Source organism: Lycorma delicatula, chromosome 1 (assembly GCF_047948215.1).
Source record: "Lycorma delicatula isolate Av1 chromosome 1, ASM4794821v1, whole genome shotgun sequence".
NCBI lineage: Eukaryota > Metazoa > Arthropoda > Insecta > Hemiptera > Fulgoridae > Lycorma > Lycorma delicatula.
This window is the reverse complement of record NC_134455.1, coordinates 62381602-62409063: the sequence shown is the minus strand read 5'-3', so window position 1 is coordinate 62409063 and position 27462 is coordinate 62381602. Positions and strand designations below refer to the sequence as shown.

Genomic DNA, 27462 nt, shown 5'->3' with positions numbered 1-27462 from the left:
AGGATGAAATATGTTCAATCTTCTGCTGGCACTAGGAGTGCATGTCATGACTTGCTACTCTTCTGGCTCATCAAGTGACCTAGTCTGGAAGATTGGAAGGGAAGGGTTTTCATTGACTGAATCTCAATTAGCAATTACCACATAAGGGAACAATTTTAATATTCTGCTGTATCTAATTATTACAGAATTATTTTTTAACATGATCCCATTATGAAATGTTTACCACATGTACAAAACATTAGGAAGCAAAAAAATTTTTTGGTGACCTTTAACTATTAATATTACAAAATCTTGCCAAGTGACTTATCATATGAAAGCACATTCCAAGACCTTTAAAATGACATCTAAATGAGCTCTCTATATCTTATAGGAACTGAAAAATTAATTTTTTTGTAATTACCTAAACCTTGCTTTTTGCAATTTTTTATGGGGTCCTACAGAAAAACTGAGCAACTGAAAAAAAATTTTTTTTGCATCACTTCATGGGTAGAGCCAATTTTATTTGAATTACTGGACATGAATCTGAGAAGTGCATTTATATTCGTTGAATTGATGTCGAATGACTCTTGAGTGAAACATACCTGTGGCAACATGGATGAATGAATGATCGACTACATTCTCTGCTTTGAGCATCAGAGCAGTGGCCCGTGCCAATGAATAAACTACACAGCCATAGTCTAAGCAGGAATGGACCAGAGCTCGGTAGAAGTGCAGCATGCATATACAATCAGTCCCCAACAGGTATTAGATAACACCCTCAGCATGTCTAACATTTTTAGACATTTTACCTTCAGCTCCTTCAAATGTGTTATCCACGTTGGTCATTGGTCTAACCACAATCCTGGAAATCTAACCAGCGTGCACGCCTCAACTAGTTCACCATGTAAATACAGTTGGGGTCAACATTTTCCTTCAACAGGGATAAACAGATGCATTTTGTTTTCTCTGGAGAAAACGTGAATTCATTAGATTTACACCACAATTCTAAGCAGATTATTGTGTTTTGAAGCAGCCTCTCACCTGTAGCTAACATTCTACATGCTACATAAATAAAAAAATCATCTACAAATAAACAACACATAACGAGTTGTCGCATGCAGTTTGTTATACTATTTATAATACAGCAAACAAAGTAACAGTAAGGACACTTCCCTAGAATATTCAGTTTTCCAGTGTGAAACTTTCAGATATAGTCTTATATTACTCAATGGAATGTTTGTGGTCACTGTTCTTGCCATGAGGATATTGAAATCCTAATAAAGGAAGAAAATCCCTTAATACTGTCTGCAGAAGACTCCCCTCTGTTCCCAGGATAATGTACCTTAAGATAAGATACATCTGTATCTATAATGTATCTATATAATGTACTTTGGATAAGATACATCTGCGATACATGTGACCATCAAACTGAGGGTAGAGGACGTGAGGGTGTAGGACCTGATTTTCTTTCCTGAAGAAAATCATAATAGCTGCCTGTATTTAGCTAGTGACAAACATCCCTGCAGTCACAGTGAAGATCTGTCCAGACTCTTTTCCCAGATTCCTTTACCATCCCTAACAACTGGTGATTTCAATGCCCATCATCATTCTTCAGGCTCATTGTCATATTCTTCCCAAGATAATATAGTTTATCAACTAAGGCAGAATTTTAAATTCTGCCTATTGAACGATGTATTGTACATATTTATGTCATCTTCATCAGGTACATTTTCGTGCATCAATCTGTCAATGTGTTCAGCAACTTTACTCCCATGTCTTATCTGGTGTGCATTTCCAAAAACTTCTTTGGAATCAATCATAGACCGGTAGTAATTTTAGTCGATAATAGTAATTTTTCTCAGTCAACTATGCAAATGGGTGGTTCAGAAAGTGGATGTATCGGATACCTTTAGCAATTATGACAAGAGTGGTAATGCAATCCACCAACTTGCCAGGTTTGCACACCAGATGTTAAAGGGATGAATTCATTTATCTCTTTAACATCTGGAAAGCCAAGGCAGCCTGTTGTTCCTTGGTGGGATGAGGTCTGTATGTGGACACTAAGAGATCAGTGTAGGACTACACGTAATTTCAATCAAAGACTGATAACTGAAATGCTCTGCGCCTTCCGCAACATGAGGGCTGTTTGCCACTGAGTGTTTCAGTAAGCTAAACAAAAATTTTGGTTGAATTACGTCAAATCCATTTCTTGTATAATGCCATAATATATTGTATGGAGAAAGGTTCGAACCATGTGTGGATCGGTACATACACCGTAGCTGATTGGACTGCAGAGCAGCAGAGACTTTGTTACCGCAACAGTTGATATGGTGAACACATTCAGAAGGCTGTTCAGGGTAGTTTCATTTACAACATTACACTGTCCTGAGTTTGTGAAAGTTGCAGGCAGAAAATATTCTGTTGGTGATTGGAGACTAACAAAATGAATTTAACACACCCTTTTCTTATAATCAGCTAAGGTATGCCTTGAATAATTCTTGTAACACTTCCCCCAGTAAATGATATCTGGTGCAGTATGTTATCATACCTTACATAGTGCACTATGACATTTTTTGTGTATCTATAATAGAATATTTTCTGACCAGGTGTTTTCAGATTTTTGGTCAGAGGGTAATCCCCGTACTGAAACTTGGTAAAGATAAATCATGCCCCACAAGTCATCGTCCTGTACCCTGCGCAAGGTGATGGAATGAATAGTGAACTGTCATCTATTGTGGTAACTTGAGAGAAACACCCTCATTACCCCTGAACAATGCAGTTTCCATCAGGGAAGACCATCTATTGATCACATAGTTACCCTGGAAGCTGCTATACAAAACGCATTTTTATTACATCAACACCTGGTTGCTGTATTTTTTGATTTGCAAAAGGCATATGACACAGCATGAAGGAGGGTAATCCTAAATACACTTCATGAATGGGGTGTACAAGGTAATCTCGCATTTATCAGGGATTTCCTCAGTAGTTCAGTTCTTCCAAATTCGAGTTTCAATATATAATAATAGATATAACTCCAAGAAAGTGTTCAAAGATTGTTTCTCTTTCTGAGCATACTAGTAAAACACAATGAAAAATAGCTTCTGAGTAGGGGTGTTAGACTAGGATCCAATTGATTTCTAAAATGAAACTGGCTCCTTTTCACGTCAAAGAAAAGGCAAATTTCTATAAAAGAAAAACTACTCCAACACAAGATGGGTTTGGTGAGAAAAAATAAACTTGATTAAAAATTATGTGCTGTGGACTTAAACAGAGAATTAGCAGCCAGCGGAAGGGCTTACACATGACAACTATTAGATACTGAGTTCTTGCAACTGGGTTCTTTATCTTCTTAAAAGCTCTTTGGCCAGCTAAAAAGCAGCTAAGACCAGCAATGCACACAAAAAAGAAGTTCTTGTGAGCCATAGAAGACTGAAAAAATTAAATTCTTTCTGAGTCACATTTTTATGTTCAGGAGTAAAGGTTTCCACAAATTACAAAAACACCAGATACAAATAAATCACTGGCTCATATCCAACAGTCAGTTAAACACCTCCAGAAAAAAAATGTTTTTGGGCTGTTTCACATTTGAAGGCCCTTCATCATAACTTCCAGTAGAAGGTATGTTAAAAAGTGATGCTTATATCAAGATTCTGAAGGAAAGGGTTGTGACACAATTTCAAAACAATTCCACATGGCAAGAAGTGTTCCAACAAGATTTGTTGCCATGCCATACAGCCAAAAAAGTGGAAAAACAATTTGAAGAATAAAACATTAAAGTGCTGCTGTGGCCAAGCAATTTCCTAGCTTATACCAATTGAAAATCTTTGGGCAATAGTACAAAAAACGACTATCAAAAATTAATTGTTCCACAAAAACTGAAATTTTTAAAGCAATAACATCAGTATGGTTTCATGATGAAGAAATTAAAAAAATGTGTTATATAAACTTGTTGAATTGAGGCCAAATCGTGTAGAGAAGTGATTAAGAATAAAGGACATAATAATTACTACATATACATAAATTGTACATTTATGACTTTTTTTTTCTAAATAGTTACTTTTTGGTAAATAACATCTGTGTTTGGATTGAACTGCACGCTACTGTACAGTACAACTACATAGCTAGGAAAAAATAAATAATATTATTTTTCAAACATATTATTGTTATTTGTTCTGATACTTACAGAATTAATAGCTGCAAATTGTTGTCAAAACAATTTGGATGTTGGTCTTTTAAGAAAGATTAAAATCCTCTGATAATTGGAGATAACGGGTTAAAACTACACAGCTTTGCGGCTGGCCTATTCTAAACACCACAAGAATTCTACAAAATTATAACCACTGCCAATGATAAAATACTGAAAATATTATTTGCAAGTTATCCAGATTAAGAAGTAACATTCTTTACCTTCTTCTAAGAATATATGTAGGGAGAGATAGGCATGTACGAATGGGCTCATCCAAGAACATTACATTATTATGCAATTAAAACTGACTATAAATATCGAAGATGAACATTGATAAAGTTGACAGAACCATTTCATTTCACTACACAAGGGCTATACAGGAAATGTGATTAAAATCAAATATGATCAGCTTTAACTTGCTCTATCAATGAAAATGAGGATATTTATTACAGATAATTGGATGAGAAGAAATTCAATAACTTAGAAATATTAAAACTGTCCTTAAGCAAATCTTAATGTACTGAAGCTGTTGTTTACTTTAACTTAATTGAAAACAGTTACCCAAAATACAGACCCTAGATAACTGTACTGATTAGTGCTAACTAAAAGGTATCATTATTAGAGAAAAGTGAAATGATATACTTATAATCTGCTCTGGTGAAACAATTACGAACGTACATGCATTTGAAGCAAACGCCATTAAAGGTGTATCATACAAATAAGGCACAAATTGCGAAACTTCTTTAATTTTAAAAACTCACCCTGAATGGCAATTTTAATTTGCTGACCAATTTTAATGTACAATCTAGACTTTTCTCCATCTTTAGCGGCTTTTGTATGCCTAATATTTTGCCATTTGCTATGTCCTGCGTATCTTTTGCAGACCGTTTGAACGCAACCGATAGAAAACTTATAACTCGAAAACATATCGGAAGTAACAGCTTCTTTATATTAAAATTAGCTTAAATACGGTTATACATAAAAGTATTTGACATAACAAGTCGTAAATAAAATTAAAACTGTCGTCACTGTCTTGCACAAAACATTCGTAAACACATCTTAAAGAAACGATTCATTCACTCGAACTAGAAGAGGTTAGATGGATAATGCTTCATGCTTTAATCAAAAAAGATAATAGTTTGAATGTAGAAAGATTGCGACGCTAGCGCTAGACAATTTTGTAAACAACTACAAATATGTATTCAGTGCATATTATTTCATAGTGACCTAGTAGTATTTTAATAATGTTTGTCGTATTCTATTTTAGAAATGAATTTAAGAACTAATAAGGAGCAGCTAGATAAGGACCTTATCTATAAGATAAGGACGTTATTGGTCCTTATCTGAAAATTTTATTCAGAGAGTAGGTAAATATATTTTTAACATAACTTAATACCCCTTAGGCAATTTTATCCAGAGATTGTGGGTAGTAGTCTAATTTTTTTTGTTTTTTTTCATCAGTTAATATTTCCCTTGATATCTTCAGGCTGGATAAACAATTTATATAAAATTCTGTATAAAACACTGAATATGTCATTGATGAAGTTCAATTTTAGTTATAATTTGTCAAGGGGAAGGGTCACCATGGCTCCTGCATCTCAATGTGTCTATGGTAGAAAATATTAAATCTATCCATCACCATCAAAATTTCCCTTCATCACTGTCTAGTGCTAGGATAGATCAATTAATCAACTCATAATTCCTGTTTATAAAAATTACATCTAGTAATTTCAGTTAAAAATTATGAGAGAGTAAAATTTAATAAATACATTTATCACATGTTTCTTGAGAGATCCAAAACGTGGTTTTGAAGTAGAGGAATGAAATAAACACATGCACCTAGCCTAAGATGATCTATTGTCTAATGTATTGCTACATTGTAATCAGGTTTCGAGTTCTCCAGTTTGATCACTCATGTTTTTCAAACTAATAGCTTCAGCTGTCATCTTATGGGTTGTAGGCTATCTGTTTAACACTTAAAGATTTCTTGTTTATTCTCTAGACTCCTATAGTCATGTAACTTCTTATTGTTCCTTTAATACATTATTAATGAACTTATTGTTCTTTTTTTTAGTCTTTAACAATTCACCAGATGGTTAACATGTATTAGTTTTATTAACAACTTATAGGTTAATATATCTGAATGTAAATGATGTATAAAATTTTTTTTAGAAAGAAGTTATATGGTTGAATAAATTAACTAGTCTAACCTACAACATTTCATTTATTCTTTTTACCATAGGAACTGGTAGTTCTGTATGATTCATGAGTTATACAATTAAAATGTATGGTAATAACTGTACATAAAGATTGGTCCTCCAGGTCGGATCATGGATGAGTGTAAAAATATTTTTACAAATGTTGTTTTGTGATATTTAATATGTTTACAGTAATTATGGTATTACTAATCTGAATTATATTCAAGTAGTCCGCCAGGCTGGTGTAATGGGTTACTTGTTGCAAATCAGTTGTTTAACAGCTGACTTTCAAAGTTGAAGGTTCTGAGGTTCAAATCCTAGTAAAAGTTAATTTTTTTAGATGGATTTGAATACTAGGTAGTGGATTTTGGTGGTTGAGATTCAGTAAACCAAATATCTCAGAATAGTTGGCCTGAATCTGTACAAGACTACATCTCATTTACATTTCATACATACATATCATCCTCATCTCATTGGACCATGGGCGGGGTTGCTTATTGTACACTAGTCGAACAGATTGTAACGTATACATTAGGAAAATAGAATAAGATATTCAGGTCTGTATATGTCATTTCGACACGTAACTATTCAACAATCATTATTTATTCATTCGCTTGATTAATAGAATTTCATTTGTGATAATTAACATTATTATTATTCTTGTAAACACGCCTTATAGTTTAATGATATTGAAAGGTAAATGAATGTTTGTTAAATCTCCATTATTAGGACACAAACGTACATTAGCAACTTTGACCCTCAAACTAATGACAGCTATTCATTAAAAATTAAATTAAGAAATTTACAAGAGCTGTTGGAAAAGTATAATTCTATTCAACCTAAAATTGAAGAACCATGTTTTGATGAAGATGTTGCAAACAACAGGGTTCTGATTGAAGATTACTTGTGTACTTTAGAATGTAAACAAAATGCATTTATCGATTTATAGATAACCTAAACTTGGTCAAAATATATCTGGCACTTTAGCCAATACTATTCAATTGCCACCAAACAAACTACCATCATTTGACGGCAATATTACTTACTATGTTTAATGATTTAGTTCATTCTAGAAGTGATTTGTCTGATATTCAAAAGTTACATTATCTTTGTTCTTCATTAAAGGGTATAGCATTTAACGATAAAAAATTTACCCATCACAGATGAGAATTATCTATTGGCAATTAATTTATTAAAAAATAGATTTAGTAATAGCTTACTTTGGCCATTTTTACGTAGAGAATATTATTGAGATTAATTCAATTGAATAGGAGTCTTTGTCTAGTACTTCTCAGTGATCAGTTCATTCATAAATTCACTTAAAGCTATTTACCAACTAAGTATTTCAACTTATTGTAACACATTTTCTAACTTCAAAGCTAGACTCTGTCACAGCTAAGTTATGGAAGGAAGGATTGTTACTCTTACAGATTCCTAATTTTCAAAAATTAGTAGAATGTCTTTAGAATAAAAGACAATTATTGAAAAGCAGATCACATAAATTTAACATTACTACGAAGGGTAACCAGGGCAAATTACAACAATGTAGCCTACTAATACAACACAAAAATAAGGTACTTCGTTATCACATCAAGTCAATTTTCTATCATATATGTAATTCAAATCATTCTATATATAAATGTAAAAAAATGTTAGGATTAAATATCATTGATCGCTTTTAACAAAAAACAAATTTTTAATTGTTTATGCCCTGATAATTTTCTTAAGGATTCTCAGTAAATACATATGTGAAATGTGTTCAAAAAGACATCATTTATTAATTCATGAAATATTTCCAAAACCTACTTATCAGAAAACACATCTAGAAATGAATATGGAAGATTTGTTGTAACAGTTCCACTTAAGCCAGAATGAAACTTGATGATTCTTTTAACATTGCCAAGCACAAGATTTTTAAGTTTGGAAAGCAAGCTTAACTGTAATCCTTCTCTCAAGAATAGTTATTCTGTCTACATTCATATTTAGGTCATATGTCTGAACTGAATTCATGTGATTGGTTAACTTCAGAGTGAAATGTCTTTCATTTATCACATCACCGTGTATTAAAAGTCAAGTTTAAATTACAAATTGTTTTCGGTGGCTCAGCTAAATCATCAAACAGTTTATCACTCAATGACACATTACTAGTTGGTACTATTGCTCATAAAGTCTTTTCTCAATAATTCTATGATTTAGACTACATAATTGTCAATGCTCTCATATCAAAAATGTATAAGCAAGTTTTGATCACGCCTAAAGATAGCAATCTACAAAGAATTCTATGCTGGGACTCCCTTGATCAAGAATTATAACATTATGCATTAAGATCTGTAACTTATGGTACAGCTAGTTCCTCCTTCTTGGTTACTAGATCAGTTGCTAGGGATAACAAGGATCAACTTCCTGCTGCTTATGAAACTATGTTAAACAACTTTTTTGACAATGATCTTATAACAGGGTGCAACAATCTAGATGTATTATAGAAGTTAATTGAAGATAAAAGCAATTTGTAAAATCAGTATGGGTTCCCATTACATAAATGGTTTACTAATAATTCAAGCATAATTCCATTAAACAATAATTGTAACATCTTGTTAAACAAAGGTGAAAATGTATGTACATTAGGTACTTTATGTAACAATTATCCAGACAAATGGATATTTGAATTTACTAAAGGGAAAATAATATACTGACTAAAAGGAATGTTCTGACATCATTACTGGAATTTGACAGATTAGGCTGGCAGTATTTTTGTGCAAACAACAATTGTGGTAAATTAAAAGTCAGTGGTATGATAGCTTACCTGATAATTTATTGTCCCAATGGAAAGATATATACAGTCAATAAGGTTCGTTAGCAATTAATGATCAATTACGAATAATACTTCTATTAAATTTTTTCAAATACATAAATTTGCTGATGCATGACTCAAAAGTTATGAGAGTTGTATGCATTCAGAATCATTTATTCTAATAAAAATTTCATCCAATCATCTCTCTTCAAAGTTTAGGGTTGCACCAACAGATCTCTCTATAAGACTTGAGTTATGTGCTTGTTTTCTACTAACTCGTTTGACTAATCAAGTGGTTAAATACTCACATCGATGAAATTCATTTGTATTCGGACTCCATGATTGCAGTTCATTGGATTCATGGTGAATCATCAATGTGGAAGGTATTCATTGCCAACAGAGTTTCAGCTGTTTAACTATAATGACAAATGGAATTTCATCAATTCATCTGACGTAATCCCGCTGATATTTATTACAATTTAGGCTATTGTGGATGTCATATTTCATTTGTAGCTCCTCTATGTGTTCACACTTTTCCGAAATCCATCTCTCCTTTGCTTCCCTAATCATTCTTGTTATCTTCCCTTGTAATTCTGTATATTTATTTGCATTGTTCTTACTTTTTCTTCTTTCTTCCATAAGAAGCATTATATCTTGGGTCATCAGCCCAAGATGATTTGTTTCGGTCTCCTCTTATCTGATGTCAATCTGTCCCTGCTTCAATCAATCAATGCCGCCTTTATGTTAATCCATTTATGCTCCATGTCCAAATTTATTGGCCCATGCTGTACCAAATCAATTTTAATATTTATTTCTCTCTGCACTTGTTTTCTTATGCCTTTATCCCTTAGTTTCTCTGTCACTGTCCTATTATCCTTACTTTTATGATTTATTTTTTTAAGCTTGATATGTACTTTAGCAAATACTGGGTTATGATCTGATCCGATGTCAGTTTCTGACAAGTTTTTACTGATGTTATGCTATTTCTGAATCGTTTCTTGATAAGTAGATAATCAATATTGTCCTTTACTATTCTATCTTCAATGTCTTGAGCAGATCTCCATGTCCATAATCTTCTCTTGGGCAATTTATAGTATGTATTAACAAGTACGAACCTCCTTGTCTGACAGAATTCTACAAGCCTGTCACCTCTATCACTCCTCACTCCCAGTCCATAGCCTCCAACAGTATCATCCACTTTACACTCCCCCACCTTTACATTAAAATCTCCGATGATTATAGTAACATCCTGTTCCTTGGTGCCTTCCAGAACAATACGTAAATCTTTGTAGAACTGTTCAATCTCTTCATCAGGCTTATCCGCTGTGGTGCATAAATTTGAAGATGATTGATATTCATTTTATGAGAAGGCATCTGTATCAAATGATTTTATCTGAATAAGGAACAAAACTGGATATACACTTGTCTAAATTCTTATCAACCATAATTTTTTTTTTTGTCTTCAGTCATTTGACTGGTTTGATGCAGCTCTCCAAGATTCCCTATCTACTGCTAGTCGTTTCATTTCAGTATACCCTCTACATCCTACATCCCCAACAATTTGTTTTACATACTCCAAATGTGGCCTGCCTACACAATTTTTTCCTTCTACCTGTCCTTCCAATATTAAAGTGACTATTCCAGGATGCCTTAGTATGTGGCCTATAAGTCTGTCTCTTCTTTTAACTATATTTTTCCAAATGCTTCTTTCTTCATCTATTTGCCGCAATACCTCTTCATTTGTCACTTTATCCACCCATCTGATTTTTAACATTCTCCTATAGCACCACATTTCAAAAGCTTCTAATCTTTTCTTCTCAGATACTCCGATTGTCCAAGTTTCACTTCCATATAAAGCGACACTCCAAACATACACTTTCAAAAATCTTTTCCTGACATTTAAATTAATTTTTGATGTAAACAAATTATATTTCTTACTGAAGGCTCGTTTAGCTTGTGCTATTCGGCATTTTATATCGCTCCTGCTTCGTCCATCTTTAGTAATTTTACTTCCCAAATGACAAAATTCTTCTACCTCCATAATCTTTTCTCCTCCTATTTTCACATTCAGCGGTCCATCTTTGTTATTTCTACTACATTTCATTACTTTTGTTTTGTTCTTGTTTATTTTCATGCGATAGTTCTTGCGTAGGACTTCATCTATGCCGTTCATTGTTTCTTCTAAATCCTTTTTACTCTCGGCTAGAATTACTATATCATCAGCAAATCGTAGCATCTTTATCTTTTCACCTTGTACTGTTACTCCGAATCTAAATTGTTCTTTAACATCATTAACTGCTAGTTCCATGTAAAGATTAAAAAGTAACGGAGATAGGGAACATCCTTGTCGGACTCCCTTTCTTATTAGGGCTTCTTTCTTATGTTCTTCAATTGTTATTGTTGCTGTTTGGTTCCTGTACATGTTAGCAATTGTTCTTCTATCTCTGTATTTGAACCCTAATTTTTTTAAAATACTGAACATTTTATTCCAGTCTACGTTATCAAAAGCCTTTTCTAGGTCTATAAACGCCAAGTATGTTGGTTTGTTTTTCTTTAATCTTCCTTCTACTATTAATCTGAGGCCTAAAATTGCTTCCCTTGTCCCTATACTTTTCCTGAAACCAAATTGGTCTTCTCCTAACACTTCTTCCACTCTCCTCTCAATTCTTCTGTATAAAATTCTAGTTAAGATTTTTGATGCATGACTAATTAAACTAATTGTTCTGTATTCTTCACATTTATCTGCCCCTGCTTTCTTTGGTATCATAACTATAACACTTTTTTTGAAGTCTGATGGAAATTCCCCATTTTCATAAATATTACACACCAGTTTGTATAATCTATCAATCGCTTCCTCACCTGCACTGCGCAGTAATTCTACAGGTATTCCGTCTATTCCAGGAGCCTTTCTGCCATTTAAATCTTTTAATGCTCTCTTAAATTCAGATCTCAGTATTGCTTCTCCCATTTCATCCTCTTCAACTTCCTCTTCTTCCTCTATAACACCATTTTCTAATTCATTTCCTCCATATAACTCTTCAATATATTCCACCCATCTATCGACTTTACCTTTCGTATTATATATTGGTGTACCATCTTTGTTTAACACATTATTAGATTTTAATTTATGTACCCCAAAATTTTCCTTAACTTTCCTGTATGCTCCATCTATTTTACCAATGTTCATTTCTCTTTCCACTTCTGAACACTTTTCTTTAATCCACTCTTCTTTCACCAGTTTGCACTTCCTGTTTATAGCATTTCTTAATTTCCGATAGTTCCTTTTACTTTCTTCATCACTAGCATTCTTATATTTTCTACGTTCATCCATCAGCTGCAATATATCGTCTGAAACCCAAGGTTTTCTACCGGTTCTCTTTATTCCGCCTAAGTTTGCTTCTGCTGATTTAAGAATTTCCTTTTTAACATTTTCCCATTCTTCTTCTACATTTTCTACCTTATCTTTTTTACTCAGACCTCTTGCGATGTCCTCCTCAAAAATCTTCTTTACCTCCTCTTCCTCAAGCTTCTCTAAATTCCACCGATTCATCTGACACTTTTTCTTCAGGTTTTTAAACCCCAATCTACATTTCATTATCACCAAATTATGGTCGCTATCAATGTCTGCTCCAGGGTAAGTTTTGCAGTCAACGAGTTGATTTCTAAATCTTTGCTTAACCATGATATAATCTATCTGATACCTTCCAGTATCGCCTGGCTTTTTCCAAGTGTATATTCTTCTATTATGATTTTTAAATTGGGTGTTGGCAATTACTAAATTATACTTCGTGCAAAATTCTATAAGTCGGTCCCCTCTTTCATTCCTTTTGCCCAGCCCGTATTCACCCACTATATTTCCTTCCTTGCCTTTTCCAATGCTTGCATTCCAATCTCCAACTATTATTAAATTTTCATCTCCTTTTACGTGTTTAATTGCTTCATCAATCTCTTCGTATACACACTCTACCTCATCATCATCATGGGTGCTTGTAGGCATATAGACGTTAACAATCGTTGTCGGTTTAGGTTTTGATTTTATCCTTATTACAATGATTCTATCGCTATGCGTTTTGAAATACTCCACTCTCCTCCCTATCTTCTTGTTCATCACGAAACCTACTCCTGCCTGCCCATTATTTGACGCTGAGTTAATTACTCTAAAATCACCTGACCAAAAGTCGCCTTCTTCTTCCCACCGAACCTCACTAATTCCTACTATATCCACATTTGTCCTACCCATTTCCCTTTTTAAATTTTCTAGCCTACCAACCTTTTTCAAGCTTCTAACATTCCACGCTCCGACTCGTAGAATGTTATTTTTTAATTTTCTGGTGACCCCTTCCTTAGTAGTCCCCACCCGGAGATCCGAACGGGGGACTATTTTACCTCCGGAATATTTTACCAAGGAAGGCGCCTCCATTATTGCTATGTGAAAATGCAGAGAGCCACATTTTCTTGGAAAAAAAGCAGCTGTAGTTTTCCATTGCTTTCAGCTGCGCAGTACTCAGAGGACTGAGTGATGTTGATACGGCCGTTTAAGTCGTCCTGACTCACGCCCCTAACAACTACTGAAAGAGCTGCTGCCCTCTTTCAGGAATCATTCCTTAGTCTGGCTCTCAACAGATACCTCTCCGATATGGTTGCACCTTCGGTCCAGCTACTCTGTATCCCTGAGCACTCAAGCCCCCTCACCAACGGCAAGGTCTCATGATTCATAGAGGAGGATCAACCATAATATCAACTCCATATTTATTCGTTTTATCAGTGCTTCCGGAATAATACATAGTGCATTCATCCCTTTGCTGCATTCCAGTTCTTGGCCATCTTAAGCCACTTATGCCTAGGATGTTTAACAGTGTAGCAGCATCTCTGCTGCTACACTGTTCATTTTGCCTGAAACAAGACTTCTTACATTCCAGGTACCAATTCTCATGATTTTGTTCAACATTGTCCCCCCACGGAGATCCTACCAGAGAACTACTAACTCCGGAAAATTTAATATTGAAACCAATCATAATGATGATTTATACTAGGGATATGCATTGGAATCTTTAATGCAGTGGTTTCTGCATCTTCATGCCATTGATTTATAGATTCATCCGCCTTTATGAATGATTTCTCGACCATAGGACAAGAAGGTGCCCTGACTGTTGCCAGCTCCTCCACCTGAAGCTGTTGGCTGGCATATTCCAGCAGGCATTCAGTTACAGCTGCTGTTCTATCCGTTTGGTTCGCGGTAGGTATTTTATTTCCCTTCTACCTGGCATATCTATCGAGCATTCCCTATTTGCCACCTGGGGATGCGGACTCTATAAACTCTTCTTGTTATTCTTTTAACACATTATTAATGATCATGTAGTTCTTTTTTTTTTAGTTTTTAACGATTCACCAGAAAGTTAACATGTATTGGCTTTATTAGCAACTTAAAGGTTAATGTATCAAAATACAAATGATGTACCAAATCTTTTATTAGAAAGATGTTATATGGTGCATTGATTATGGTTATGTATTCCATTTCTAAACTAGTCACTAGTGCTAAAGAAGTAGTGACTTTTCTCTTATTGGTAATATGTTTTCTGAAATTCTTAGGGAAAAATTTATGGTATAAATATATTTTTCTGAAAAATTTGTTTAATTGTATACCAAAGCTGTATCTAAAAGTTTTCAAGAAAGTTTTTGTAAACCCAAAATATGATAATTAAAAAACCCTTTCTTAGATCTGGTGTATTATTTTTTATTACGATTCCAGTAAAGAGATAAAACTTATAGAGAACATATTTTTAAAAAAAATAATGAAAGTTAACTGAAAACAAATACAATTTTTAAAAAATTGAACTTTTATTTTAAACAAAATAAACCGAAATGTGCCAAAAAATAATTTTACAATCCAAGCCTTCAGCCCAGAATTAGCATAAAATAATTCTGAAAAACTTCTTTATACTTCCTTATCTGATAATAATCCTTTTACAATTTTGTAAGAATTTATTACACTCATCTTTCTTCCTCTAATCTGTTGGTTCACTACCCAAATATTTAAAGCTTTTTGTCACTTTAAGAACTTATATATTTTGATTTTATCTTTCCTTTATTTGGTTATATGTACACTGTTCTTTCCTTTACTTTCATACCATATCATGCTGTATCCTTTAATTTCAAATATTAAGAATCTACAAACTTTATTTTCACTTTCATTCTATATCACAATATCACCAGCAACTAGGCATGCTTTCCTAATCGCTTTACATATTTCATCTGTTATCATAAATATACATGATAAATCTACTTGCTGGTAATTTACTTTGTCTTGATTCATGCACAAGAAATTACTTTGAAATCAAAAAAATTGTATTTTGATAATTTTAAACATGTTTGTGGTTGTTTAAAGAGAATTTTTAGATCAAGATAAGAAACTTCAAATCTATAACCAGGATCATGTAAGAAAGCAGTTTTAGATTTGATAACTGATGTTATAGATGACAGATAAATGCGATTCAATCTAATTAAAGTGAGCAATATTACACAAAGCTAGATACGATGGCAACTTGAAAATTTTTCAGTCTGACAAAGAATTTTTTTATTTTTCAATGTAGTCGCCTTGCAATTCTATGCATTAGATAATGACTTTTCAACTTTTTAATAACCTCATTCTTGAGTTAAAGTGAATCTCCATCGAGCCATTTCTTCAGGTTTGGAAGAGGAAGTAATTGCAAAGAACCAATTCTGGCACATGTGGAAGCACTTTGAAGTACAGTTCAAGGAGTTTTGAAGCAGCAACCTGAGATGTGTGTATAGGTACACACACACATCATTTTTGTTTTCTTGTCACACTTTCATCTGCTCTCTCACCTACTGTTTGTTCTTGGGCATGTAACAGAAAGTTTTTCATTCTCAAAATCTGTAAAATGTAGTAGACATGGTCTACTACATTTTGGTTTTACGTTGATAGTCTATCAAGATGTTTGCAATGTCAATAACTCGTGTACCTTCAGTCTGTGATTATTTAATATAGAATTGTGGATTTTTTGATGATGTTGTTGATCAGATCAGCTTTTTGGCATCCTGAGCATTCATTACCTTGAACTGACTACAATGGAATAGTGTGACTACATTTTAAATTCAGCAGCCCACTTTTTCACTGCCAAAAAAATGGAAAAAATCCTTTAAAGTGGAATCTACTCTTTTTATATGACCATTAGGGTTAAAACTTTCAAAACAAAGTACTTTATTACAGCTCGAACTTCAATCTTATTCATTTTTCAGAAAATGTCCAAAATTTGTTTGCTTTACTGAATAACCACAAACAAATAACTAAACAGACACCTCTGAAATTTCTCAGCACTGCCATTTAAAGGATCACATTAGACAAATATCATAGTCATTTGTTCATACTTCTGCCATCTCTGTCTCATGCCAAGAACTTTTTGAGTGACCCTTGTTAGATCACCTTTTGATATAAGTCAAAAGTTGTGACTTATTATTTTTAGTAATGTACTACCATTTTTCTATCTTGTAAAATTTTTAATATTATAATCTTTTGACTTATTACAGGTTGTTGTTTTTTCCAATGAGTTTTCCAGCAACTGCCGGATCTGGGTGTGTGTATGTGTATAGGCAAATGCAATTACCACTTCTGGCTTGCCAAGCCTGATAAAGATGCAGTGTAATTGTAAATGTACCAGTAAACAAGTAGTCTGGAACAAACTCAGGTCAACCACTATTAAGATGTGTGAGTGTTATAACAGGTATTCTTCCATTAAACATAAGAGCCATTTTTTATATTTTAAATTTATAAAAATGGAAGTATACATATGTTATCTGCTTATTCAAAATCAATCAATAATTTTATTTTATTATGCAGGTGATTCAAAAGTGTAGAGCATCTCACAGGAGTTGATTCTGTAGCTAAAAATAGGAAGAAAAAAGGTCATATAATAGGCATGAAAATGCTTTGTTAGCGAGTTATGGCAAGCAAAATATTTCGCATGGATTTTGGTTCCCCAGAGAAATGAAGACTTTCTGAAATTCTGGGAAGGTAAATTAAGAGGCGAATTTAGTTGTTTCTTATGGTATTTGACCTGAAAATATTTTAAAAATGAGTCCTAATGCTGTACCTCTATTAGATTTAAACATATATGATGTAAAACAAAAACTTAGGGGGGGGGGGGGGGGGTAAAAAATAACATTTTGGTTATAACAAAATTTTATTAAATGGTTAATTAAATTGTCTTTCTTTCAATTAGAAATGTAGAAAATTTACTTGAAAAAAATTCATGTAAACTACTTAAGAAAAAATTGAATACAGTATATTGAAATTTAACTTTATTAAAAATTAAAACAGACTGAATTGTGAAAAAAAGAATTTAACAGGATGACAACTAATTTTGTCCATAGGTTGGAAACAGCTTTTTATATAAAATGTAATTTAACTTTGAAAACAATGAAAAAATGACATTAAAGATTAGTATATTATTATATTTATTTTTGTCTTCAGTCATTTGACTGACTTGATGCAGCTCTCCAAGATTCCCTATCTACTGCTAGTCGTTTCATTTCAGTATACCCTCTACATCCTACATCCCTAACAATTTGTTTTACATATTCCAAACGTGGCCTGCCTACACAATTTTTCCCTTCTACCTGTCCTTCCAATATTAAAGGGACTATTCCAGGATGCCTTAGTATGTGGCCTATAAGTCTGTCTCTTCTTTTAACTATATTTTTCCAAATGCTTCTTTCTTCATCTATTTGCCGCAATACCTCTTCATTTGTCACTTTATCCACCCATCTGATTTTTAACATTCTCCTATAGCACCACATTTCAAAAGCTTCTAACCTTTTCTTCTCAGATACTCCGATTGTCCAAGTTTCACTTCCATATTAAGCGACACTCCAAACATACACTTTCAAAAATCTTTTCCTGACATTTAAATTAATTTTTTATGTAAACAAATTATATTTCTTACTGAAGGCTCGTTTAGCTTGTGCTATTCGGCATTTTATATCGCTCCTGCTTCGTCCATCTTTAGTAATTCTACTTCCCAAATAACAAAATTCTTCTACCTCCATAATCTTTTCTCCTCCTATTTTCACATTCAGCGGTCCATCTTTGTTATTTCTACTACATTTCATTACTTTTGTTTTGTTCTTGTTTATTTTCATGCGATAGTTCTTGCGTAGGACTTCATCTATGCCGTTCATTGTTTCTTCTAAATCCTTTTTACTCTCGGCTAGAATTACTATATCATCAGCAAATCGTAGCATCTTTATCTTTTCACCTTGTACTGTTACTCCGAATCTAAATTGTTCTTTAACATCATTAACTGCTAGTTCCATGTAAAGATTAAAAAGTAACGGAGATAGGGAACATCCTTGTCGGACTCCCTTTCTTATTAGGGCTTCTTTCTTATGTTCTTCAATTGTTATTGTTGCTGTTTGGTTCCTGTACATGTTAGCAATTGTTCTTCTATCTCTGTATTTGAACCCTAATTTTTTTAAAATACTGAACATTTTATTCCAGTCTACGTTATCAAAAGCCTTTTCTAGGTCTATAAACGCCAAGTATGTTGGTTTGTTTTTCTTTAATCTTCCTTCTACTATTAATCTGAGGCCTAAAATTGCTTCCCTTGTCCCTATACTTTTCCTGAAACCAAATTGGTCTTCTCCTAACACTTCTTCCACTCTCCTCTCAATTCTTCTGTATAAAATTCTAGTTAAGATTTTTGATGCATGACTAATTAAACTAATTGTTCTGTATTCTTCACATTTATCTGCCCCTGCTTTCTTTGGTATCATAACTATAACACTTTTTTTGAAGTCTGATGGAAATTCCCCATTTTCATAAATATTACACACCAGTTTGTATAATCTATCAATCGCTTCCTCACCTGCACTGCGCAGTAATTCTACAGGTATTCCGTCTATTCCAGGAGCCTTTCTGCCATTTAAATCTTTTAATGCTCTCTTAAATTCAGATCTCAGTATTGCTTCTCCCATTTCATCCTCTTCAACTTCCTCTTCTTCCTCTATAACACCATTTTCTAATTCATTTCCTCCATATAACTCTTCAATATATTCCACCCATCTATCGACTTTACCTTTCGTATTATATATTGGTGTACCATCTTTGTTTAACACATTATTAGATTTTAATTTATGTACCCCAAAATTTTCCTTAACTTTCCTGTATGCTCCATCTATTTTACCAATGTTCATTTCTCTTTCCACTTCTGAACACTTTTCTTTAATCCACTCTTCTTTCACCAGTTTGCACTTCCTGTTTATAGCATTTCTTAATTTCCGATAGTTCCTTTTACTTTCTTCATCACTAGCATTCTTATATTTTCTACGTTCATCCATCAGCTGCAATATATCGTCTGAAACCCAAGGTTTTCTACCGGTTCTCTTTATTCCGCCTAAGTTTGCTTCTGCTGATTTAAGAATTTCCTTTTTAACATTTTCCCATTCTTCTTCTACATTTTCTACCTTATCTTTTTTACTCAGACCTCTTGCGATGTCCTCCTCAAAAATCTTCTTTACCTCCTCTTCCTCAAGCTTCTCTAAATTCCACCGATTCATCTGACACCTTTTCTTCAGGTTTTTAAACCCCAATCTACATTTCATTATCACCAAATTATGGTCGCTATCAATGTCTGCTCCAGGGTAAGTTTTGCAGTCAACGAGTTGATTTCTAAATCTTTGCTTAACCATGATATAATCTATCTGATACCTTCCAGTATCGCCTGGCTTTTTCCAAGTGTATATTCTTCTATTATGATTTTTAAATTGGGTGTTGGCAATTACTAAATTATACTTCGTGCAAAATTCTATAAGTCGGTCCCCTCTTTCATTCCTTTTGCCCAGCCCGTATTCACCCACTATATTTCCTTCCTTGCCTTTTCCAATGCTTGCATTCCAATCTCCAACTATTATTAAATTTTCATCTCCTTTTACGTGTTTAATTGCTTCATCAATCTCTTCGTATACACACTCTACCTCATCATCATCATGGGTGCTTGTAGGCATATAGACGTTAACAATCGTTGTCGGTTTAGGTTTTGATTTTATCCTTATTACAATGATTCTATCGCTATGCGTTTTGAAATACTCCACTCTCCTCCCTATCTTCTTGTTCATCACGAAACCTACTCCTGCCTGCCCATTATTTGACGTTGAGTTAATTACTCTAAAATCACCTGACCAAAAGTCGCCTTCTTCTTCCCACCGAACCTCACTAATTCCTACTATATCCACATTTGTCCTACCCATTTCCCTTTTTAAATTTTCTAGCCTACCAACCTTTTTCAAGCTTCTAACATTCCACGCTCCGACTCGTAGAATGTTATTTTTTAATTTTCTGGTGACCCCTTCCTTAGTAGTCCCCACCCGGAGATCCGAACGGGGGACTATTTTACCTCCGGAATATTTTACCAAGGAAGGCGCCTCCATTATTGCTATGTGAAAATGCAGAGAGCCACATTTTCTTGGAAAAAAAGCAGCTGTAGTTTTCCATTGCTTTCAGCTGCGCAGTACTCAGAGGACTGAGTGATGTTGATACGGCCGTTTAAGTCGTCCTGACTCACGCCCCTAACAACTACTGAAAGAGCTGCTGCCCTCTTTCAGGAATCATTCCTTAGTCTGGCTCTCAACAGATACCTCTCCGATATGGTTGCACCTTCGGTCCAGCTACTCTGTATCCCTGAGCACTCAAGCCCCCTCACCAACGGCAAGGTCTCATGATTCATAGAGGAGGATCAACCATAATATCAACTCCATATTTATTCGTTTTATCAGTGCTTCCGGAATAATACATAGTGCATTCATCCCTTTGCTGCATTCCAGTTCTTGGCCATCTTAAGCCACTTATGCCTAGGATGTTTAACAGTGTAGCAGCATCTCTGCTGCTACACTGTTCATTTTGCCTGAAACAAGACTTCTTACATTCCAGGTACCAATTCTCATGATTTTGTTCAACATTGTCCCCCCACGGAGATCCTACCAGAGAACTACTAACTCCGGAAAATTTAATATTGAAACCAACCATAATGATGATTTATACTAGGGATATGCATTGGAATCTTTAATGCAGTGGTTTCTGCATCTTCATGCCATTGATTTATAGATTCATCCGCCTTTATGAATGATTTCTCGACCATAGGACAAGAAGGTGCCCTGACTGTTGCCAGCTCCTCCACCTGAAGCTGTTGGCTGGCATATTCCAGCAGGCATTCAGTTACAGCTGCTGTTCTATCCGTTTGGTTCGCGGTAGGTATTTTATTTCCCTTCTACCTGGCATATCTATCGAGCATTCCCTATTTGCCACCTGGGGATGCGGACTCTATAAACTCTTCTTGTTATTCTTTTAACACATTATTAATGATCATGTAGTTCTTTTTTTTTTAGTTTTTAACGATTCACCAGAAAGTTAACATGTATTGGCTTTATTAGCAACTTAAAGGTTAATGTATCAAAATACAAATGATGTACCAAATCTTTTATTAGAAAGATGTTATATGGTGCATTGATTATGGTTATGTATTCCATTTCTAAACTAGTCACTAGTGCTAAAGAAGTAGTGACTTTTCTCTTATTGGTAATATGTTTTCTGAAATTCTTAGGGAAAAATTTATGGTATAAATATATTTTTCTGAAAAATTTGTTTAATTGTATACCAAAGCTGTATCTAAAAGTTTTCAAGAAAGTTTTTGTAAACCCAAAATATGATAATTAAAAAACCCTTTCTTAGATCTGGTGTATTATTTTTTATTACGATTCCAGTAAAGAGATAAAACTTATAGAGAACATATTTTTAAAAAAAATAATGAAAGTTAACTGAAAACAAATACAATTTTTAAAAAATTGAACTTTTATTTTAAACAAAATAAACCGAAATGTGCCAAAAAATAATTTTACAATCCAAGCCTTCAGCCCAGAATTAGCATAAAATAATTCTGAAAAACTTCTTTATACTTCCTTATCTGATAATAATCCTTTTACAATTTTGTAAGAATTTATTACACTCATCTTTCTTCCTCTAATCTGTTGGTTCACTACCCAAATATTTAAAGCTTTTTGTCACTTTAAGAACTTATATATTTTGATTTTATCTTTCCTTTATTTGGTTATATGTACACTGTTCTTTCCTTTACTTTCATACCATATCATGCTGTATCCTTTAATTTCAAATATTAAGAATCTACAAACTTTATTTTCACTTTCATTCTATATCACAATATCACCAGCAACTAGGCATGCTTTCCTAATCGCTTTACATATTTCATCTGTTATCATAAATATACATGATAAATCTACTTGCTGGTAATTTACTTTGTCTTGATTCATGCACAAGAAATTACTTTGAAATCAAAAAAATTGTATTTTGATAATTTTAAACATGTTTGTGGTTGTTTAAAGAGAATTTTTAGATCAAGATAAGAAACTTCAAATCTATAACCAGGATCATGTAAGAAAGCAGTTTTAGATTTGATAACTGATGTTATAGATGACAGATAAATGCGATTCAATCTAATTAAAGTGAGCAATATTACACAAAGCTAGATACGATGGCAACTTGAAAATTTTTCAGTCTGACAAAGAATTTTTTTATTTTTCAATGTAGTCGCCTTGCAATTCTATGCATTAGATAATGACTTTTCAACTTTTTAATAACCTCATTCTTGAGTTAAAGTGAATCTCCATCGAGCCATTTCTTCAGGTTTGGAAGAGGAAGTAATTGCAAAGAACCAATTCTGGCACATGTGGAAGCACTTTGAAGTACAGTTCAAGGAGTTTTGAAGCAGCAACCTGAGATGTGTGTATAGGTACACACACACATCATTTTTGTTTTCTTGTCACACTTTCATCTGCTCTCTCACCTACTGTTTGTTCTTGGGCATGTAACAGAAAGTTTTTCATTCTCAAAATCTGTAAAATGTAGTAGACATGGTCTACTACATTTTGGTTTTACGTTGATAGTCTATCAAGATGTTTGCAATGTCAATAACTCGTGTACCTTCAGTCTGTGATTATTTAATATAGAATTGTGGATTTTTTGATGATGTTGTTGATCAGATCAGCTTTTTGGCATCCTGAGCATTCATTACCTTGAACTGACTACAATGGAATAGTGTGACTACATTTTAAATTCAGCAGCCCACTTTTTCACTGCCAAAAAAATGGAAAAAATCCTTTAAAGTGGAATCTACTCTTTTTATATGACCATTAGGGTTAAAACTTTCAAAACAAAGTACTTTATTACAGCTCGAACTTCAATCTTATTCATTTTTCAGAAAATGTCCAAAATTTGTTTGCTTTACTGAATAACCACAAACAAATAACTAAACAGACACCTCTGAAATTTCTCAGCACTGCCATTTAAAGGATCACATTAGACAAATATCATAGTCATTTGTTCATACTTCTGCCATCTCTGTCTCATGCCAAGAACTTTTTGAGTGACCCTTGTTAGATCACCTTTTGATATAAGTCAAAAGTTGTGACTTATTATTTTTAGTAATGTACTACCATTTTTCTATCTTGTAAAATTTTTAATATTATAATCTTTTGACTTATTACAGGTTGTTGTTTTTTCCAATGAGTTTTCCAGCAACTGCCGGATCTGGGTGTGTGTATGTGTATAGGCAAATGCAATTACCACTTCTGGCTTGCCAAGCCTGATAAAGATGCAGTGTAATTGTAAATGTACCAGTAAACAAGTAGTCTGGAACAAACTCAGGTCAACCACTATTAAGATGTGTGAGTGTTATAACAGGTATTCTTCCATTAAACATAAGAGCCATTTTTTATATTTTAAATTTATAAAAATGGAAGTATACATATGTTATCTGCTTATTCAAAATCAATCAATAATTTTATTTTATTATGCAGGTGATTCAAAAGTGTAGAGCATCTCACAGGAGTTGATTCTGTAGCTAAAAATAGGAAGAAAAAAGGTCATATAATAGGCATGAAAATGCTTTGTTAGCGAGTTATGGCAAGCAAAATATTTCGCATGGATTTTGGTTCCCCAGAGAAATGAAGACTTTCTGAAATTCTGGGAAGGTAAATTAAGAGGCGAATTTAGTTGTTTCTTATGGTATTTGACCTGAAAATATTTTAAAAATGAGTCCTAATGCTGTACCTCTATTAGATTTAAACATATATGATGTAAAACAAAAACTTAGGGGGGGGGGGGGTAAAAAATAACATTTTGGTTATAACAAAATTTTATTAAATGGTTAATTAAATTGTCTTTCTTTCAATTAGAAATGTAGAAAATTTACTTGAAAAAAATTCATGTAAACTACTTAAGAAAAAATTGAATACAGTATATTGAAATTTAACTTTATTAAAAATTAAAACAGACTGAATTGTGAAAAAAAGAATTTAACAGGATGACAACTAATTTTGTCCATAGGTTGGAAACAGCTTTTTATATAAAATGTAATTTAACTTTGAAAACAATGAAAAAATGACATTAAAGATTAGTATATTATTATATTTATTTTTGTCTTCAGTCATTTGACTGACTTGATGCAGCTCTCCAAGATTCCCTATCTACTGCTAGTCGTTTCATTTCAGTATACCCTCTACATCCTACATCCCTAACAATTTGTTTTACATATTCCAAACGTGGCCTGCCTACACAATTTTTCCCTTCTACCTGTCCTTCCAATATTAAAGGGACTATTCCAGGATGCCTTAGTATGTGGCCTATAAGTCTGTCTCTTCTTTTAACTATATTTTTCCAAATGCTTCTTTCTTCATCTATTTGCCGCAATACCTCTTCATTTGTCACTTTATCCACCCATCTGATTTTTAACATTCTCCTATAGCACCACATTTCAAAAGCTTCTAACCTTTTCTTCTCAGATACTCCGATTGTCCAAGTTTCACTTCCATATTAAGCGACACTCCAAACATACACTTTCAAAAATCTTTTCCTGACATTTAAATTAATTTTTTATGTAAACAAATTATATTTCTTACTGAAGGCTCGTTTAGCTTGTGCTATTCGGCATTTTATATCGCTCCTGCTTCGTCCATCTTTAGTAATTCTACTTCCCAAATAACAAAATTCTTCTACCTCCATAATCTTTTCTCCTCCTATTTTCACATTCAGCGGTCCATCTTTGTTATTTCTACTACATTTCATTACTTTTGTTTTGTTCTTGTTTATTTTCATGCGATAGTTCTTGCGTAGGACTTCATCTATGCCGTTCATTGTTTCTTCTAAATCCTTTTTACTCTCGGCTAGAATTACTATATCATCAGCAAATCGTAGCATCTTTATCTTTTCACCTTGTACTGTTACTCCGAATCTAAATTGTTCTTTAACATCATTAACTGCTAGTTCCATGTAAAGATTAAAAAGTAACGGAGATAGGGAACATCCTTGTCGGACTCCCTTTCTTATTAGGGCTTCTTTCTTATGTTCTTCAATTGTTATTGTTGCTGTTTGGTTCCTGTACATGTTAGCAATTGTTCTTCTATCTCTGTATTTGAACCCTAATTTTTTTAAAATACTGAACATTTTATTCCAGTCTACGTTATCAAAAGCCTTTTCTAGGTCTATAAACGCCAAGTATGTTGGTTTGTTTTTCTTTAATCTTCCTTCTACTATTAATCTGAGGCCTAAAATTGCTTCCCTTGTCCCTATACTTTTCCTGAAACCAAATTGGTCTTCTCCTAACACTTCTTCCACTCTCCTCTCAATTCTTCTGTATAAAATTCTAGTTAAGATTTTTGATGCATGACTAATTAAACTAATTGTTCTGTATTCTTCACATTTATCTGCCCCTGCTTTCTTTGGTATCATAACTATAACACTTTTTTTGAAGTCTGATGGAAATTCCCCATTTTCATAAATATTACACACCAGTTTGTATAATCTATCAATCGCTTCCTCACCTGCACTGCGCAGTAATTCTACAGGTATTCCGTCTATTCCAGGAGCCTTTCTGCCATTTAAATCTTTTAATGCTCTCTTAAATTCAGATCTCAGTATTGCTTCTCCCATTTCATCCTCTTCAACTTCCTCTTCTTCCTCTATAACACCATTTTCTAATTCATTTCCTCCATATAACTCTTCAATATATTCCACCCATCTATCGACTTTACCTTTCGTATTATATATTGGTGTACCATCTTTGTTTAACACATTATTAGATTTTAATTTATGTACCCCAAAATTTTCCTTAACTTTCCTGTATGCTCCATCTATTTTACCAATGTTCATTTCTCTTTCCACTTCTGAACACTTTTCTTTAATCCACTCTTCTTTCACCAGTTTGCACTTCCTGTTTATAGCATTTCTTAATTTCCGATAGTTCCTTTTACTTTCTTCATCACTAGCATTCTTATATTTTCTACGTTCATCCATCAGCTGCAATATATCGTCTGAAACCCAAGGTTTTCTACCGGTTCTCTTTATTCCGCCTAAGTTTGCTTCTGCTGATTTAAGAATTTCCTTTTTAACATTTTCCCATTCTTCTTCTACATTTTCTACCTTATCTTTTTTACTCAGACCTCTTGCGATGTCCTCCTCAAAAATCTTCTTTACCTCCTCTTCCTCAAGCTTCTCTAAATTCCACCGATTCATCTGACACCTTTTCTTCAGGTTTTTAAACCCCAATCTACATTTCATTATCACCAAATTATGGTCGCTATCAATGTCTGCTCCAGGGTAAGTTTTGCAGTCAACGAGTTGATTTCTAAATCTTTGCTTAACCATGATATAATCTATCTGATACCTTCCAGTATCGCCTGGCTTTTTCCAAGTGTATATTCTTCTATTATGATTTTTAAATTGGGTGTTGGCAATTACTAAATTATACTTCGTGCAAAATTCTATAAGTCGGTCCCCTCTTTCATTCCTTTTGCCCAGCCCGTATTCACCCACTATATTTCCTTCCTTGCCTTTTCCAATGCTTGCATTCCAATCTCCAACTATTATTAAATTTTCATCTCCTTTTACGTGTTTAATTGCTTCATCAATCTCTTCGTATACACACTCTACCTCATCATCATCATGGGTGCTTGTAGGCATATAGACGTTAACAATCGTTGTCGGTTTAGGTTTTGATTTTATCCTTATTACAATGATTCTATCGCTATGCGTTTTGAAATACTCCACTCTCCTCCCTATCTTCTTGTTCATCACGAAACCTACTCCTGCCTGCCCATTATTTGACGTTGAGTTAATTACTCTAAAATCACCTGACCAAAAGTCGCCTTCTTCTTCCCACCGAACCTCACTAATTCCTACTATATCCACATTTGTCCTACCCATTTCCCTTTTTAAATTTTCTAGC

General features: G+C 33.6%; 1 protein-coding gene and 1 long non-coding RNA gene across 3 annotated transcripts in view; one reads left to right on the top strand and one right to left on the bottom strand.

Annotated features, from left to right (window-relative positions):
- The window catches only part of LOC142318935 (translational activator of cytochrome c oxidase 1), a 49362-nt gene extending 44062 nt beyond the window's left edge, over nucleotides 1-5300 (bottom strand). Inside the window, exon 1 of the mRNA XM_075355617.1 lies at nucleotides 4927-5300. Coding sequence (XP_075211732.1) covers nucleotides 4927-5092 — 166 coding nt within the window. The 5' untranslated portion in view covers nucleotides 5093-5300. The remainder of the gene's footprint in view (nucleotides 1-4926) is intronic.
- A 19-nt stretch (nucleotides 5301-5319) lies between these two features.
- The window catches only part of LOC142318943 (uncharacterized), a 71485-nt gene continuing 49342 nt past the window's right edge, over nucleotides 5320-27462 (top strand). The window contains exons 1-3 of one of the 2 annotated variants that reach the window (XR_012755081.1): nucleotides 5320-5528; nucleotides 16703-16880; nucleotides 23728-23905. This is a non-coding gene — a long non-coding RNA (uncharacterized LOC142318943). Of the gene's footprint in view, nucleotides 5533-16702; nucleotides 16881-23727; nucleotides 23906-27462 lie in introns of both variants that reach the window. The other variant, XR_012755080.1, reaches the window with a different exon arrangement.